Source organism: Peromyscus eremicus, chromosome 7 (genome assembly GCF_949786415.1).
Source record: "Peromyscus eremicus chromosome 7, PerEre_H2_v1, whole genome shotgun sequence".
NCBI classification, from domain to species: Eukaryota; Metazoa; Chordata; class Mammalia; order Rodentia; family Cricetidae; genus Peromyscus; species Peromyscus eremicus.
Window position 1 is genome coordinate 61945316 of NC_081422.1, and position 14207 is coordinate 61959522.

At 45.1% G+C, this 14207-nt stretch overlaps 1 protein-coding gene across 1 annotated transcript in view; it reads right to left on the minus strand.

Moving 5' to 3' along the window:
* The window catches only part of Tln2 (talin 2), a 432507-nt gene that overhangs the window by 148711 nt on the left and 269589 nt on the right, over positions 1-14207 (minus strand). Inside the window, 3 exon segments of the mRNA XM_059268180.1 lie at positions 4793-4948; positions 8889-8993; positions 9992-10055. Of these exon segments, the coding sequence (XP_059124163.1) occupies positions 4793-4948; positions 8889-8993; positions 9992-10055 (325 nt within the window).

Here is a 14207-nt window from a genome sequence, read left to right on the forward strand (position 1 = left end):
GGACCTGAATTCAATCGCTAGCACCCACAAGGTGGAAGGAAAGAATTGACTTTGGGCAAGTTGTCTTCCTAACTCCACGTGCCCTACACACCTAAGGAAATGTCAAAATAGAAAGGAGAGGGAGCTCTGGAAACTGTAAAGGTGGACAGGCAGGTTGGGAGCCCCAGGACTAAAGGAGATCTACTGTGGTGAGCTCTTGGGGGCTTTCTCTTACATCCCACATATTCCCAAGCAGAGAACTGGAGAGGCCTGTATACCTCAACCTGTGGTAGCCATTCTTGAAAAGCCTACTCTTTCCAGAGGAGCAGGAGAGTGAAGCCCACAAGAGAGCTAGATAGGAGATGCAGCCCAAGGTGGGGGTGGGGGATGGCAGGCCCAGTTCACTAGCAGCTGAAGAGCAGTGGGCCCCAGACATGCTCGGCGGGTGAGACGGTCCACTTTATTTCTACAGAAAACACAGTGAATTTCTGTGTGGCCCCACGGTCCAGTTAGTGTCCCAGGCCTAGTGGCTTCTGCTTCCTCCCATCAAGGTCACCAAGCAATAGTGAGCAATGCAGAAGTACCTTCTGCTCTTAGAGAGAACCATCATATCCTTGACTGTATCAGAAAGATAAGGTGAGCTGGGCAGGGTGGCCTACACCAACTCCGAGGACTTGAGAGGCAGAGGCTGTGAGTCTGGTCTACTAATGAGTTCCTGCCTACCCAAAGCCACACAGTGAGTACTTGTCTCAAAACAAACAAACAAAGATAAGGTAAGGGCTAGAGAGATGCCTCCATGATTAAGAGCACTTGCTACTCTTGAAGAGCACCTGGGTTGGATTCCCAGCGTCCACATGGGAGTTCACAACCATCTGTAATTCCAGAGGATCTAGCGCCCTCTTCTGGCCACTGTGAGCATCATGCCCATAAATGGTGCACAATCATATGCATGCAAATATATTAGGCTTTCTTTTGGGCCACTAACCAGCTCCCAAATCATGACATGGAGAGCTATTAATTATGAACGCTTGGCTTTATCTTATTCTTGTCTCACTAACTCTTATAACTTAATTTAACCTGTTTCTCTTCATCTCTGTTTTGCCTCAGGGCTTTTTATCTTTCATTCTGTATGTCCTACTCTGTGTCTGTCTGTCTGGCCCCCAGCGTCTCCCTCTCTTTCTCCCTCATTCTTTTTCAAGCCTAGATTCCTCCTACTTATTCCCTCTGCCCACCAGCCCTGTCTATCCCTCTAGTGCCTAGCTATTGGGCATTCAGTTTTTTATTAGACCAATCAGGTGCTATAGGCAGGCAAGGTGAAACAGCAACACATCTTTACATAATTAAACAAATGCACCATAAACAAATGTAACACACCTTCACACAGTTAAAGTAATATTCTGCAACATAAACAAATGTAACACATCTTTACATAGTTAATATTTCACTAGAGACAAACATTCATACACATAGTTAAAATAACATCTTAAAAGGGAAAAAACAAGGTGAAACAAAACAAAACCCCGAAATCCTTTTCAGCATGTTCTCCGACCATAATGGAATCCAACTGCAAATCAATACTAGAAAGACAACAGGGAGGTCTCCAAACAACTGACCACGAGAAAACCAAAGCAGAAATCAATCACAGAGAGCCAGCAGGAAAGCACCAAAAACCGGGGACATTAATAAAAGCCTAGGGGAGGAAGGAAGGAATTCCTTATGAGAAGCCTTTACCGAACTTTACACCTCAGTGAAAACATCAGGGTACACTCTCTCTTTTGGGTGAGGCCATTAAATAGCTTGTTATACCATGGTCTCCTATTCCTTGTTCTCCCTCTCTGTTGTTGATCCAGCTGGGATCTCCCGCTCCCCCACATGAGAATAGGAAGAAGCAAAGTGCTAGAGAGGCCCACAGAAATCCACAAAGATACCCCCACAACAGACTGCTGGCAATGGTCGAGATACAGCCTGAACTGACCTACTCTGGTGATGGGATGGCCAAACACCCTAATTGTCATGCTAGAAACCTCATCCAACTACTGAGGGATCTGGATGCAGAGATCCATGGCTAGGCCCCGGGTGGATCTCTGGGAGTCCAATTAGCGAGAATGAGGAGGGTTTATATGAGTGAGAATTGTTGAGACCAAGGTTGGATAAAGCACAGGGACAAATAGGCAAACGAATGGAAACACATGAACTATGAACCAATGGGCTGAGGGGTCACCAACTGGATCAGGCCCTCTGAATGGGTGAGACAGTTGATTGGCTTGATCTGTTTGGGAGGCATCCAGGCAGTGGGACTGGGTCCTGTGCTCATTGCATGAGTCGGCTGTTTGAAACCTGGGGCCTATGCAGGGTCGCTTGGCTCGGCCTGGGAGAAGGAGACTGGACCTACCTGGACTGAGTCTACCAGGTTGATCTCAGTCCTCGGGGAAGGCTTTGCCCTGGAGGAGGTGGGAATGGGGGGTGGGTTGGGGGGAAGGTGTGGGGGGCGGGAGGGAGGAGAACAAGGGAATCCGTGGCTGATATGTAGCACTGAATTGTATTGCAAAATAAAAATAAAAAAAAATTAAATAAAAAAAATAGCTTGTTATAAGCATATCCTATTTTTTAAATAAAGTTTTGCTCTTTAAGTATTTAGAACTACTTTGGAGAGACCAACAGTATTAAAAGAGACATAACAGAGATAACTGTCTCCAACTTACTTATTCTTGCCTTTCTTTTTTTTTTTAAATATAAATCATCATTATGGATACAATAGGAAAGCTTTCTACACTGGAGTAGTTGCTAATCACACAGTGACTTAGATTTTTCTAGCAGTTAACAGCCACAGTGGTACTGCACTTAACCAAGCTAACGATCACAGATGTTACAATCTAAAATGCCTTTCCCAAAAGTACCACTCCAAAGTCTTAAAGCAATTTCTTCTAGTATTCCTAAATATCATGCTTATATGTATACAAATTTTAAAATTTAGAAATCCTCCATGACTTCTCACAACGAAAGAAGAGGACGCAGCTGAGAACCAACACCCATGTTTTGGGGGTTGTGTAGGTCCATCCAGCTACAGCTAACTACAGAAGGTGCAGTTTCTTTTTCTTTTTTTTTTTTTTTTTTCTTCCCTTTTTTGTTTTTTGAGACAGGGTTTCTCTGTGTAGCTTTGCGCCTTTCCTGGATCTCACTCTGTAGACCAGGCTGGCCTCGAACTCACAGAGATCCGCCTGCCTCTGCCTCCCGAGTGCTGGGATTAAAGGCGTGCGCCACCACCGCCCGGTGAAGGTGAAGTTTCTAAGGGTTCCTTTCAACTTGTCTGGACCTATCGATCTATGATCAAATTATGTGACCATGCTTATTATTATTATTATTTTAACTTATTTTGCTTATTTTGCCTTAAACACTTTTTCAGGATTTATTCCCTTTCTTTTATGTGTGAGTTTTTTGCCTGCATGTATGTATGGGCACCATGTGAGTGCTCTGTGCCCATGGAGGTCAGAAGACGGCATCAGATCTTCCAGTACTGTAGAGTTACACATGGTGTGAACTACCATGTGGGTGGTAGGAACAGAACCTGGGTCCTCTGCAAGTCCTCAGATATGTTTTAACTGACAACTTGACACCTGAGAACACAGCTTCAGTTGGGAAATTACCAAGATTGAACTGGCCAGTGAGCATGCCTCTGGGGAACTGTCTTGATTGTTAATTGACATAGGAAGACCCAGCTCATGGTGGGCAACACCATTCCCTAGACAGGGCTGGGGGGGTGGGAGGTGGGGGATGAGGGGGGTAGTTCTCGAACAGTACAAGAGAGGAAAAGGCTATGGAGAGCCAGTAAGCAAGGTTCTATGTATCTGTTCTCTCCCTGCTCTTGCCTCTGGATATCTTGCTTCAAGTTCCTGCCTGACTTGCTTGCAACAATGGACTGAAGTTGCCTTTGGTCAAGGTTATTGATTGTATCACAGCAACAGAAACCAATCATTCCTTCTAAACCCCTTTAGACTCTTTAAAACAACGTCTACATGGAAATACAGATCCTAAAGACGTCAGTCTGTAGTTTACAACTTCCAGTACTTTTTTACTTTTCTTCTTGCTCAACTTGCTTGGCAACCTACTTGCATTTTCAAGATTCACATGTAAATGTGTCCCTGGATGGCTACATAGTTACATTCTGTTAAGAGCAATTTTTAAAGTTGAGAGGTCGAGTCGAGGTCAGAAAGCCTACAACAGTCATTTACTTTCTATGAATGTTATACTGTTCTATCATCTCACCCAATGCTAGGAACTGTGAAGCAGTTACTACCATCCCATTTTAAGCTGGGGAAATCAGGGCTCAGAGAGAAGAGGTCATTTGAACAAGGTCACGGAGCTAGGAAGTGACATAGAGTTTTAGCATCACCCCAGCTTTCTACTGTCTGTACAGCATCTACACACAGTCTGTATTCTTTCTAGGCAGCCTGGCCTCTGCAGCACCACAGCACAATTCTGAGGAGGATTCACACGCGAGCCTTAGAGTTACAAGATTCCTTTCAGGATATACGAGAGATATCATCAGGAGCACACGGCTGAGAGTCCTCCTGGTGAGCATCACTTTGCAGCCAACGTACTCCAAGAGGACTTGGATACAACATGAGAAGAAGTGGTACACAGAGCATCCCAGTGCTGCTCAGCCCCTTACTTCTGCTCCAGTGCCCTCTATGCCCACAGACTGCCCCACCTTCTCCCTCTATGCTAGCCCTTGAAGACCAAACATACCCACAGGCTGCCCTCCAATACTGCCCAGGAGCCTATCGGTCCCCTCAGTGTCTCTTGCTGTCCGTACCAGGGTGAAGCTCTTGGGTGAAGCTGCCCAGCGTTTGACTGTGGTGAGCGGCCACTCCTGAAGCACTTCCTTGGTCTTCTCATCCACGCGCATGACAGAATCCTTGGTGATACCCAGGAGGCGGGGAACCAGCTTATTCTTGCCTTTCATTTTCTCCTGGAATGAGGGAGGCCAAGGGTCATTAGCCTTTCTAGAACACACCGTATTTAGTGTGTTTTACCTGCAGCCTGTTTACAAACTGGGTATGGCTTTTTGAACAGCCAGGTAAATAACTGAGACAAAGGGATGGGGCAGGAGGACGGACACCAGGACACTGGGTAGATTCATAAAAGTGTGCTGCTGCTTCCTGGAAAACAGCACTATTCAGCCCAAGGGGTTGCTCTAAAACTGTGGTCAGGAAGAAGGGACTGAACTGGAGAGACTCCCAGAAAGGGACTGGGAGGTAAAATCCAAGTATCACTATTCCAGGAAGCCATCTGGGTGGGTGAAAAAAACGGTAACGCAGAATTCAAACCCTTAAAGTGAACCCGAAGAGGCCAATTAGGATCTTCTGATTCTAAAGAGGTACAGATCCTTCCCCTTTAAAAGACATCTCTGCAATCCATTTCCACTTCCAGCCCTTGCTTTGCCCAGCTACTGGGCTTGATTCCTTGTCGTGGTGTTTGCAGGGCATCGTTTAGCATGTGAAGGTTTGCCACTGTGTATATTCATTGTACATGCCGTGGTGCTGTGTAATTCTCATACAGGTATATAAGGGACAATGAGCATCTCTCTCCCACCCCCATCCCCAACTGTGTTCCTTTGATAGAGGGCCCATGCTGGGCTGGAGCTCATGGAAATCACCCTGTCTCAGCCTCCTAAGTGCTGGGGTTACAGGTGATTCTAAAAATGGCATTACTGATTAATTTAATAACTTTAAAAATATAATGATATCTATTAAAATGATTGATTCCTACTTCACACTTATGCTATACCGTTTGATTTGTTAATGATTTAGGAAGAACACAGGTGGGTATTTTTTGGGACTTCTGGGTAAGAAGTGTTGTTCCAGCAAAAACATTGAAATAAGGATAAAGGAAAAGAAAAAGAGCTTTAACACAACACACAGAGATGCGGTGGAGGGAGGGTGGATGCGAGAGGGAGGGGAAGGGGAAGAGGGAGGGAGGGTGAGAGAGAGAGAGCACAAACACACAGAATAGAGGAGGCACAAAGATAGAGGGATGAAGAAAAAGTCACTAGAAGGAAGTCTCATGGTAAGAAAGATTAGGAGGTTTAGGCCTGGAGAATAAACACTTGCAGCACATATCAAAAACTTTACATACTGGCTGTGAAGCGTTCTTATAAATCAGCCTCTTCCCCCTCTAAAATACCACCTTCCAAAAAACGATGATGCAGACAGTATTTACAATAATAAAAATTTAGCAAATACAACTTCATTTATGTCAAACAGTTTTTTAAAAATTAACTCTCAGAATTGAAGAAGGTACGAAAGGAATCATAGTTAATAGAAGTCAAAAACAGTGGAGGCTGAGGCTGCAGAGATGCTCAGCAGCAAAGAGCGCACACTACTCTTGCAGAAGTTTGCCTCTCGGAACTCAGCTCAAGTGGCTCACCACCACCTGTGACTTCAGCTCCAGGGAATCTGATGGCTCTGGTTTCCACGGGCACTACATTTACACCTGTATGCATGAACACACACACACACCTTAAAAAACTGGCAATCCTTTATAGAAGAGAATATGTCTATACCTACCCATCTAGAGGCTTAAAATTGTTTCCATTTTGACACAGCCTGCTTCTAGGAACATTTTGTTTTAAAATTTTTAAGTGTATATAATAATTTTGTCACAAGAAACACAAATGGAGTTTGTCCTAGTGAAAGGCTAGAAAGAACTCCAGTTTCCAATAGCAGAAGACTTCATATAAATAAATTATAGCAATCCAAGGAACATACTACAATGCTTAAAAACCATTTTGTGGGTCTAGAGAGATATCTCCATGGCTAACAGCATTTGCTGCTCTTACAAAGGAAGATAGTTTGGTTCTCAGCACCCACATGACAGCTAAACCATAGCTTCAGTTCCAAGGAATCTGACATCCTCACCTGACCTCAGAAGGCACTGCATGCACATGATACATACACATACACACACACACAAACAAACACACACACACACACACACACACAAATAAAAAAAACTGTAGGAAAACAACAGATTTTTATGGAAGTAAAATATGTTTTTATGTAAAATAAAAACTACAGGATACATGATCCTATAACAACAATATAAAATTTATGTATAGTAGAGAGCATCAGAGTAGCCTTGATCACACACACTTGATATAGACAGGGATGACCTGAAACTCCAGATCTTCCTTCCTTTCCCAGGTGTTGGGATTACAGCTACCATACCTGGCTCATAAAACAAAAATTTAAGAGGTCTCTGTATGCTACATGAAAAGATGCTGGTAATGAGTGTCTCCTGTGATCTGTACTATTTTCCTTATTGCTAAAATTTCATTTACTATAGCTAAACTTTTAGTATTCTCAGGAACAAAACCTTCTCAGTAGTATGGGCTAAAATACATACATCTCTAAATATAGTTGTCATCAGTAAAGTAGGTGTGTATATTCACATTCATGTAGAATGCATGTTTGGGGCATGTGTACCCACACCTGACAAACCTGTGATTGCACTTAAAACAGACCTGATACTCACTAAAACATGTGCCATCCACAGACCTCAGACTCCACAAGATTACTGCCATCATATTTTCCCTTTGTAAATGAAGAGACTATTTGTGTGATGGTTTGAAAGAAAATGGTCCCCAAAGGGAATGGCACTATTAGGAGGTGTGGCCTTGTTGGAGTACGCGTGGTCTTGTTGGAGGAAGTGTGTCACTGTGGGGGCGGGCTTTGAGGTCTCTTTTTCAGGCTTCACTCAGTGCAACAGTCAGTCCACTTCCTGCTGCCTTCTGGTCAAAGATGTAGCCAGCTCCATGTCTGCCTGCATGCCACCCTGCTCCCAGTTGTGATGATAATGGACTGAACCTCTGAAACTGTAAGCCACCCCCTCAATGAAATGTTTTCTTTGTAAGAGTTGCCGTGGTCATGGTGTCTTCACAGCAATAAAAGCCCTAACTAAGACACTTTGCTTAAGGAAGATGGGGGAAAATGGTAAAGCCACAATGGGAACAAATGTCTAAGCTCAAAAACATCTTTGGGCTGTGTGTGGTGGTTCACGCCTTTAAATCCAGCACTTGGGAGGCAGAGGCAGGCAAATCTCCAGGTTTGAGGCCACCCTGGTCTACAGAGTGAGTTCCAGGACAGCCAGGGCTACACAGAGAAACCCTGTCTTGAAAAAAACCCAAACCAAACCAGACAACAAACAACAACAAAAACCATCTTTACCACCAGGAGTGGTGGCTTAGCAGTCAGGAGACAGACCGTCCTCTTCAAATTCCAGTTCAGCCAGGGCTGCATAATGAGACTTTGTCTCAAGATAGGTAGATTGGTAGGTAGATAGGCAGGCAAGCAGGCAGACACAGACAGACAGACAGATAGACAGACAGACCCAGTTTCCTCACAAGAGGAGGCCACATTGTGGTCAGAACATGTGTAGCAAATGGGAGAGAACAAAGCACTCTATGACCCTCCAGCCTGTGGTGACGTATTGTGAGCCCTCCAAAGATACTAAGGAACATTCAGTTCTTTTTAACAAAGGGTCAGTTTCAGGACGGGGACAAATTAAGGATGACATGTATGACATGGATTTAATTTGGTTGTCAGTGGTCAACCATGATCACTTATTGTAGAGGACTCTAGGGCTTTGGGTCAGTTGACCTCCAGGAACTTCAGAACAGCAGCAGCAAGACTGCTCCTCTGGGACACGAGCAAGGCTCGGCTGCCTGGAGGCTCACCGTAGCAGCTGGGCTCACTCACTAGCCGGTGCTCATGTACGGGTAGATTTGGGTTATGATTGGCCAGATGCTGCATGTGTCTGTGCTAGGGTACTAACCAAGTTTAACTGCTTTACTGAAAGGGACTAGAAAGCCCCAAGTAAACAGGCCACCCCAAACCCCCACAGCCACTCACCTTCACCAGGAAAAAGGACACTCCATATGTCCGGAGGGACCGGGCGAGTTTGACATACTTGACCTTGGCTTCCATTTCACTCATCTCTCCACAGTTTTTATGTTCCTGCAAAAGCAATGGTGGGGGTGGGGATCTGTTACTGTAGCCTGCCATCAGCTGGACTCAGTGAGAGGAGGTCCCCACCGGTGAGGTGCACAGGGGCCAGGAGCGAGTGGCATTTCTGCATCGGATCTCTCCTGCTCCTTCATGACACAGGTGTCAGCTAAGGAAATAGAGCCTGTGGGAAGTTTAAGTGCAGGGCTTCCCAAGCAGGTTACAGCAGAGTGCAAGGATCCATGTCCACATCCAGCATGACATGTGTAGCTGCCACAAGTACAATTGGATTCTCAAAGGACCCAATATCCCAATGGGCCCAGAGTTCATATTTTAAGTAGCAGCAAGAAAGATGTCCCTCTCGGGACAGGTAGGTGTCCTCCTAACATTGACTCAGGATATATCTTTTCCATGGAGCAAGGCATATACATGTCTGAACATTATTTGTATTTGGAAACGACATTGAATCAAAATGTTCTATATACACACAATTTGTATTTTAGTTTCTATTTCCATTTCAAAAATCAAAGAAGATTGAGAACTTGGATTCACTAGAGTGTTTCAAGGTCACGTGGACAGTTGGGCTTTTCTTGTTGTCTGTCTAGGATGGACAAGTCACTGACTTTAAAAATAATCCAAGATTTTCGAAAGGCCAGAGCTCCCCAATTCTGGCTTCAAAAACCAAATCTCAGGACAAAGGGGCTCTTTGTGTCTTTCCCTGCACAGCTTAATGGCCCATCACCTTGTTTCAATGTTACCAGAATAATGTCTTTGAAATTAAATGTATGCACGTTTTTCTCAGAAGAGCTAAGTAACCTTTAGCAAGAAAGTATGAATTAAGATAATAAATCTGTCCAAAGAAGAGCTGTCAGCATCTCTCCTCTTGACTCGCTGATCATTCATTATGTAAGAATACATGCCGGGGACACTAAACGACCACGTGTGGGATGAGATGAATGAGGGAGGACAAAGAGTGAGGGGAAGAGCGCATTTCTGTACAGTTCCAATACCTGAAATATCCGCTTCTCAGCTCCTCTCTGCTTGATGTACTCTTTCGGTAGGAATTCCTTTAGACTGGGAAAGAGAGGGGGAGGGGAGAGACAGCATTAATCACACTCTGTGGGGAGAAGCAGAGACTGTTGGTGAAACTCTTCAGTTACGTCACCAAGACTCCTAGCATTTCAGGGCACAATATGAGGGGGGCAGCATCCCAGGATGCACTTAAAAAAGACCAAAAAACTGATGTATTCAAAGGAGGCAGGTCCGGCATGCGCCGTCAAGTGAAATGACAAATGTCGCCAACACACAGCGACCGCGGGTGTCCCTTCTCAAGACAGGGAGGAGAGCCTTTTTACCGTCAAATCTATGTTTTAAGAAATCATGGGAGACTAAGTCTAGTACTCATGAAAACTGTTTTCCCTGGGAAGAAGAAGGAAAACAAGTATGGACCAGACGAAACCAGATTACTCAACATATCTTATGTTAGGGTTTTTCATTGTGGAACATACAACATTGCCAAGAAATAGCTAAAAATCGAAAGCACACTGGCACAAATTTAAAAAAAGGATGTTGACACTATTGCTACAAGAAAAATAATGACTCTAAGTAATTTTGGAAAACAGTCCTTTGACCGTATATCCCTAGTGAGATAAACCTTAAGACAAAATGAACAAGAACAACAAAATGAACCGAAATATTGACTGTAATATTTAATTTTATTATTTATTAGCATTTACTATGTCACGATGATTGCGTGTGCATGTTCATTATGTGTGTATGGGCACACGTGTCCCAGCACATGTGTGGAGGTGTGTGTTCTCTTCCACTTTTACATGGGTTAGGAGGAGACTCTCTGACCAAAGCCCTAGGAGCAAAGGATCCCACTGTGACTGAGTCACTCAAGGTCACAGCGCCAGCTCTCACTCACTCATCCGTGGGGTCCAGAGACACTGACTTTAGCCGGGGCACTTTCAATCTCATGGCACCCTATGAGATCAGAACTCCAAAGCCTGCAGAGAGGGGGGAAGGGAAGGGAACTACCCAACCACACAGTGAGGGTGCCACAGTGTCCGGTGATTTCTTTTTTGAAATGCCCAGGCACTGCTAGAATCAGAGAAGAGTGATTTGGAAGAAAACGAGGGCTGGTCTCAAACCCATATGTTCACTAAAACTTCAATCCACTCAAATCCTTTTATGGATAACTTGCAATATTCTTTTTATTGTTTATATTTGAAGGTATATAATATTTTGATAGACACAGACATACTGAGAGGATTACCATAGTCAAGCAAATTAGTGTATCAGTCACCTTCCAATGTTAGTGTATGTCAGAGATAAAGTACCTACAATCTTTCTTAGCAAACTTCCAGTGGACCATATTAACTAGGGTCCTCGTGAGGGCCATTTGTTCTTTAGCAAATCATTTGTCCACTGACCTGAAACTGCTACTTGACTTCCACCATCCCTCCATCTTCCCCACACCCACCCTGGAATCCATCTTCCTGCTGTCCCTATCTGCTTTCTCGCTCTCCCCCTGCTCCTCCCCCCCCCCTTCCCCATCTGAGGAACAAACCCAGGCTTTGCACGTGATAAGCAGGTGTTCTGCCAACGAGTTATATTTCCCTCCTCCAAACACAGCACTTCAATTTCTCTGTCTTGCTTATTTCATTTACTTGTCTTTAGATTCATCCGTGTTATCAAACAGGCAGGGTCTCCTTAAAGGCTGATTACTATTCTGTTGTACATCTACTAAAACCCCATTTCCTTATGTAAAATTGAAGCTGCCTGAACTAGTTTTCCAACAGCAGAGTCCCAAAATTGTCTCCCAGTGTGACAACACACAGAGAAGCCTCAGAGAAGCTGCTACTGCTGGGGAAAATGTCAACTGTCCCCATACATCCTAGAATTGCCACCAGAGGGGCCACAGCCACCTCCAGACTGATCTTATCACCTGAAGACCAAAGAGGAGTGTTATACCTTACATTAACTGACAAGAATGTGCCCAGCTCATGAGGAGTGAGGGCTAAAAGGGAACACACGGCGATCTGAAGTGTCCACCAAGCAGGAACGTAGCAGCGCCACCAAAAGGACACCAGAAAGCTTCACTTCAGTGAAATTTGGTGACAGTGAGTCACCAAATAATAACAACAGCATCTCTAGTTGGTATCCTAGATGCTCCTCTGAGTGTGGTCTGCACCATCAGCACCAGCTAGGAACCTGCGACAAACGTCAACTTTCAGCCTCCCTGGGACCTGCCAAGAGGCTCAATGGAGAGCTCAGTGGCATATGTCAGCAAGCCCTGGTTCTGAGGGAGGCAGAGAAACCCCAAGCAGTGGTCGGGCAGCTCAAGTTACAAACCAGAAGCACCTGGACTTGACCCTAGATTCCAAGATCAAAATGTCTGTGTGACTGAGCGTCCTGGGTAAGCTCTGGTGGCTCTGCGGCAAGACCACGGTCCTAGGTAAGGTGGGAATGCCTGGAGTGGTCACAAAAAGTGGCCACCTTAAGATGAGGGTGGGCCCATCTGTAACACCACAGCCCGAGACATTTCTAAAGAGCAGAAGATTGTGCCTCTAGTTCTGCAGCCTAGGGCATGTGACATCAAGATAATTCTATGTTCAGTCATCTGGAGAGGGCTGCACCCTCCGGAGTGGAGGGACACCAAGTCCTCACCCAGGTGATGACTATACTAGCTGAATACTTCATCTTTATAAGGACCCTGACTGTATCCTGAGGTCCCATCAGGTCTTAATGGCCTCATGGCATCCTAAAGACCCCTCTTGTGAAGTCTAGCACATGGGCAATCCCTGAAGTGTGGAAGGGACCCGTTAATCATAGCAGTCCGGAAGAAGCGCAGGTGCTGGGTCTGGAGATTTATGTAACCCTCACAGTGGTTCTGTGATCCCAAACTAGTCCAAACACCCTTTAATGCCAGCCAAGGCCACTGCCCTGGAACTCAGAGTCAGCTTGGAGATGGATTAATCCAGATCTTGCTGGTTTGCTGTGCTCTTGAGTTTGAAAGTCATGAGTCAGGTAAGCAGGGCCCTTAGGAGGCTGGACAAGGAAAAGACACGGAAGGTGTCACAGGTCCTCATTTACCCACCCTGGCAGGAGAGCCCTGGGCCATGAGATCCACAAATAGGTATAAGCAACAAGGAAACACTCATGCATACAATTGTCTCTTATTACCTTTTGCTTTTAATGCAGTGGGACAGAGACAGTGAGGTGCAGAGGGCAAGACACAGCTGAAGAAAAGCCCAGGTTGAAAGGCCTCTTTAATGATTAGTTTGAAAACACAGGCTCTAGCCAAAGATTCCACAAAAGCATACCAGCTTGGAGGGGGGAAATAATGTTTGAACTGGCGCCAGCTGAAAAACTGATTTGGGGCCTCCTACTGTGCCCAGAGCTTTGATTGTTGACAGTAGAATTATCTAGAGTTTGTGGGGGAAATTTTCCAAGTCCACTCTGAATTCTTTCAGAACCCAGATTCATGTCTGGGACTGCTTTGTTCTCTTAGTAAATACTTGGCTGGAACAGCCACACAGGGACAGAGGCGCCAGGAACCATGAGTCAGAGCCTTCTTACCTGTCCCCTGCCTCCCACCCTCCACCAATGGACACTGTCTTCACACAGATGCACAGAACCTTTTTGCCTGGTATGAACACCTGGTAATTTCACCACCTGCTCTATCTCTACCCTTTGTGTGTAGGCCAGGCTCCCGTCTCAAACTGCAACTCCAAACATGATGCTAATTGGGAAATACTTCATATCATACACAAGTTCATTCTCCATAATGTATATGTCTGTGTGGTGGTGTGAATAGGTACAGCCCCCATAGACTTATAGATCTGAATGCTTTGCTCATAGGGGAGTGGCACTTTAGGAGGTGTGGCCTTATGGAGTAGGTGTGGCCTTGTTGGAGGAATTGTATCACTTTGGAGGCAGGCTTTGAGGTCTTATAAGCTCAAGTATGGCCACTGGAACACAGACTCTTTCTGCTGCCTGAGGATCAAGATGTAGGACTCTCAGTTCCTTCTCCAGCACCATGTCTGGCTGCACGCTGCCATCTCCCACCATAATGATAATGGACTAAACTTCTGAAACTGTAAGCCAGCTCCAATTAAATGTTTTCCTTTATAAGAGTTGCCATAGTCATGGTGTCTCTTCACAGCAATAGAAACTGTAACTAAGACAGACTGCCATGAAGAAGTCCATGTTAACAGTACC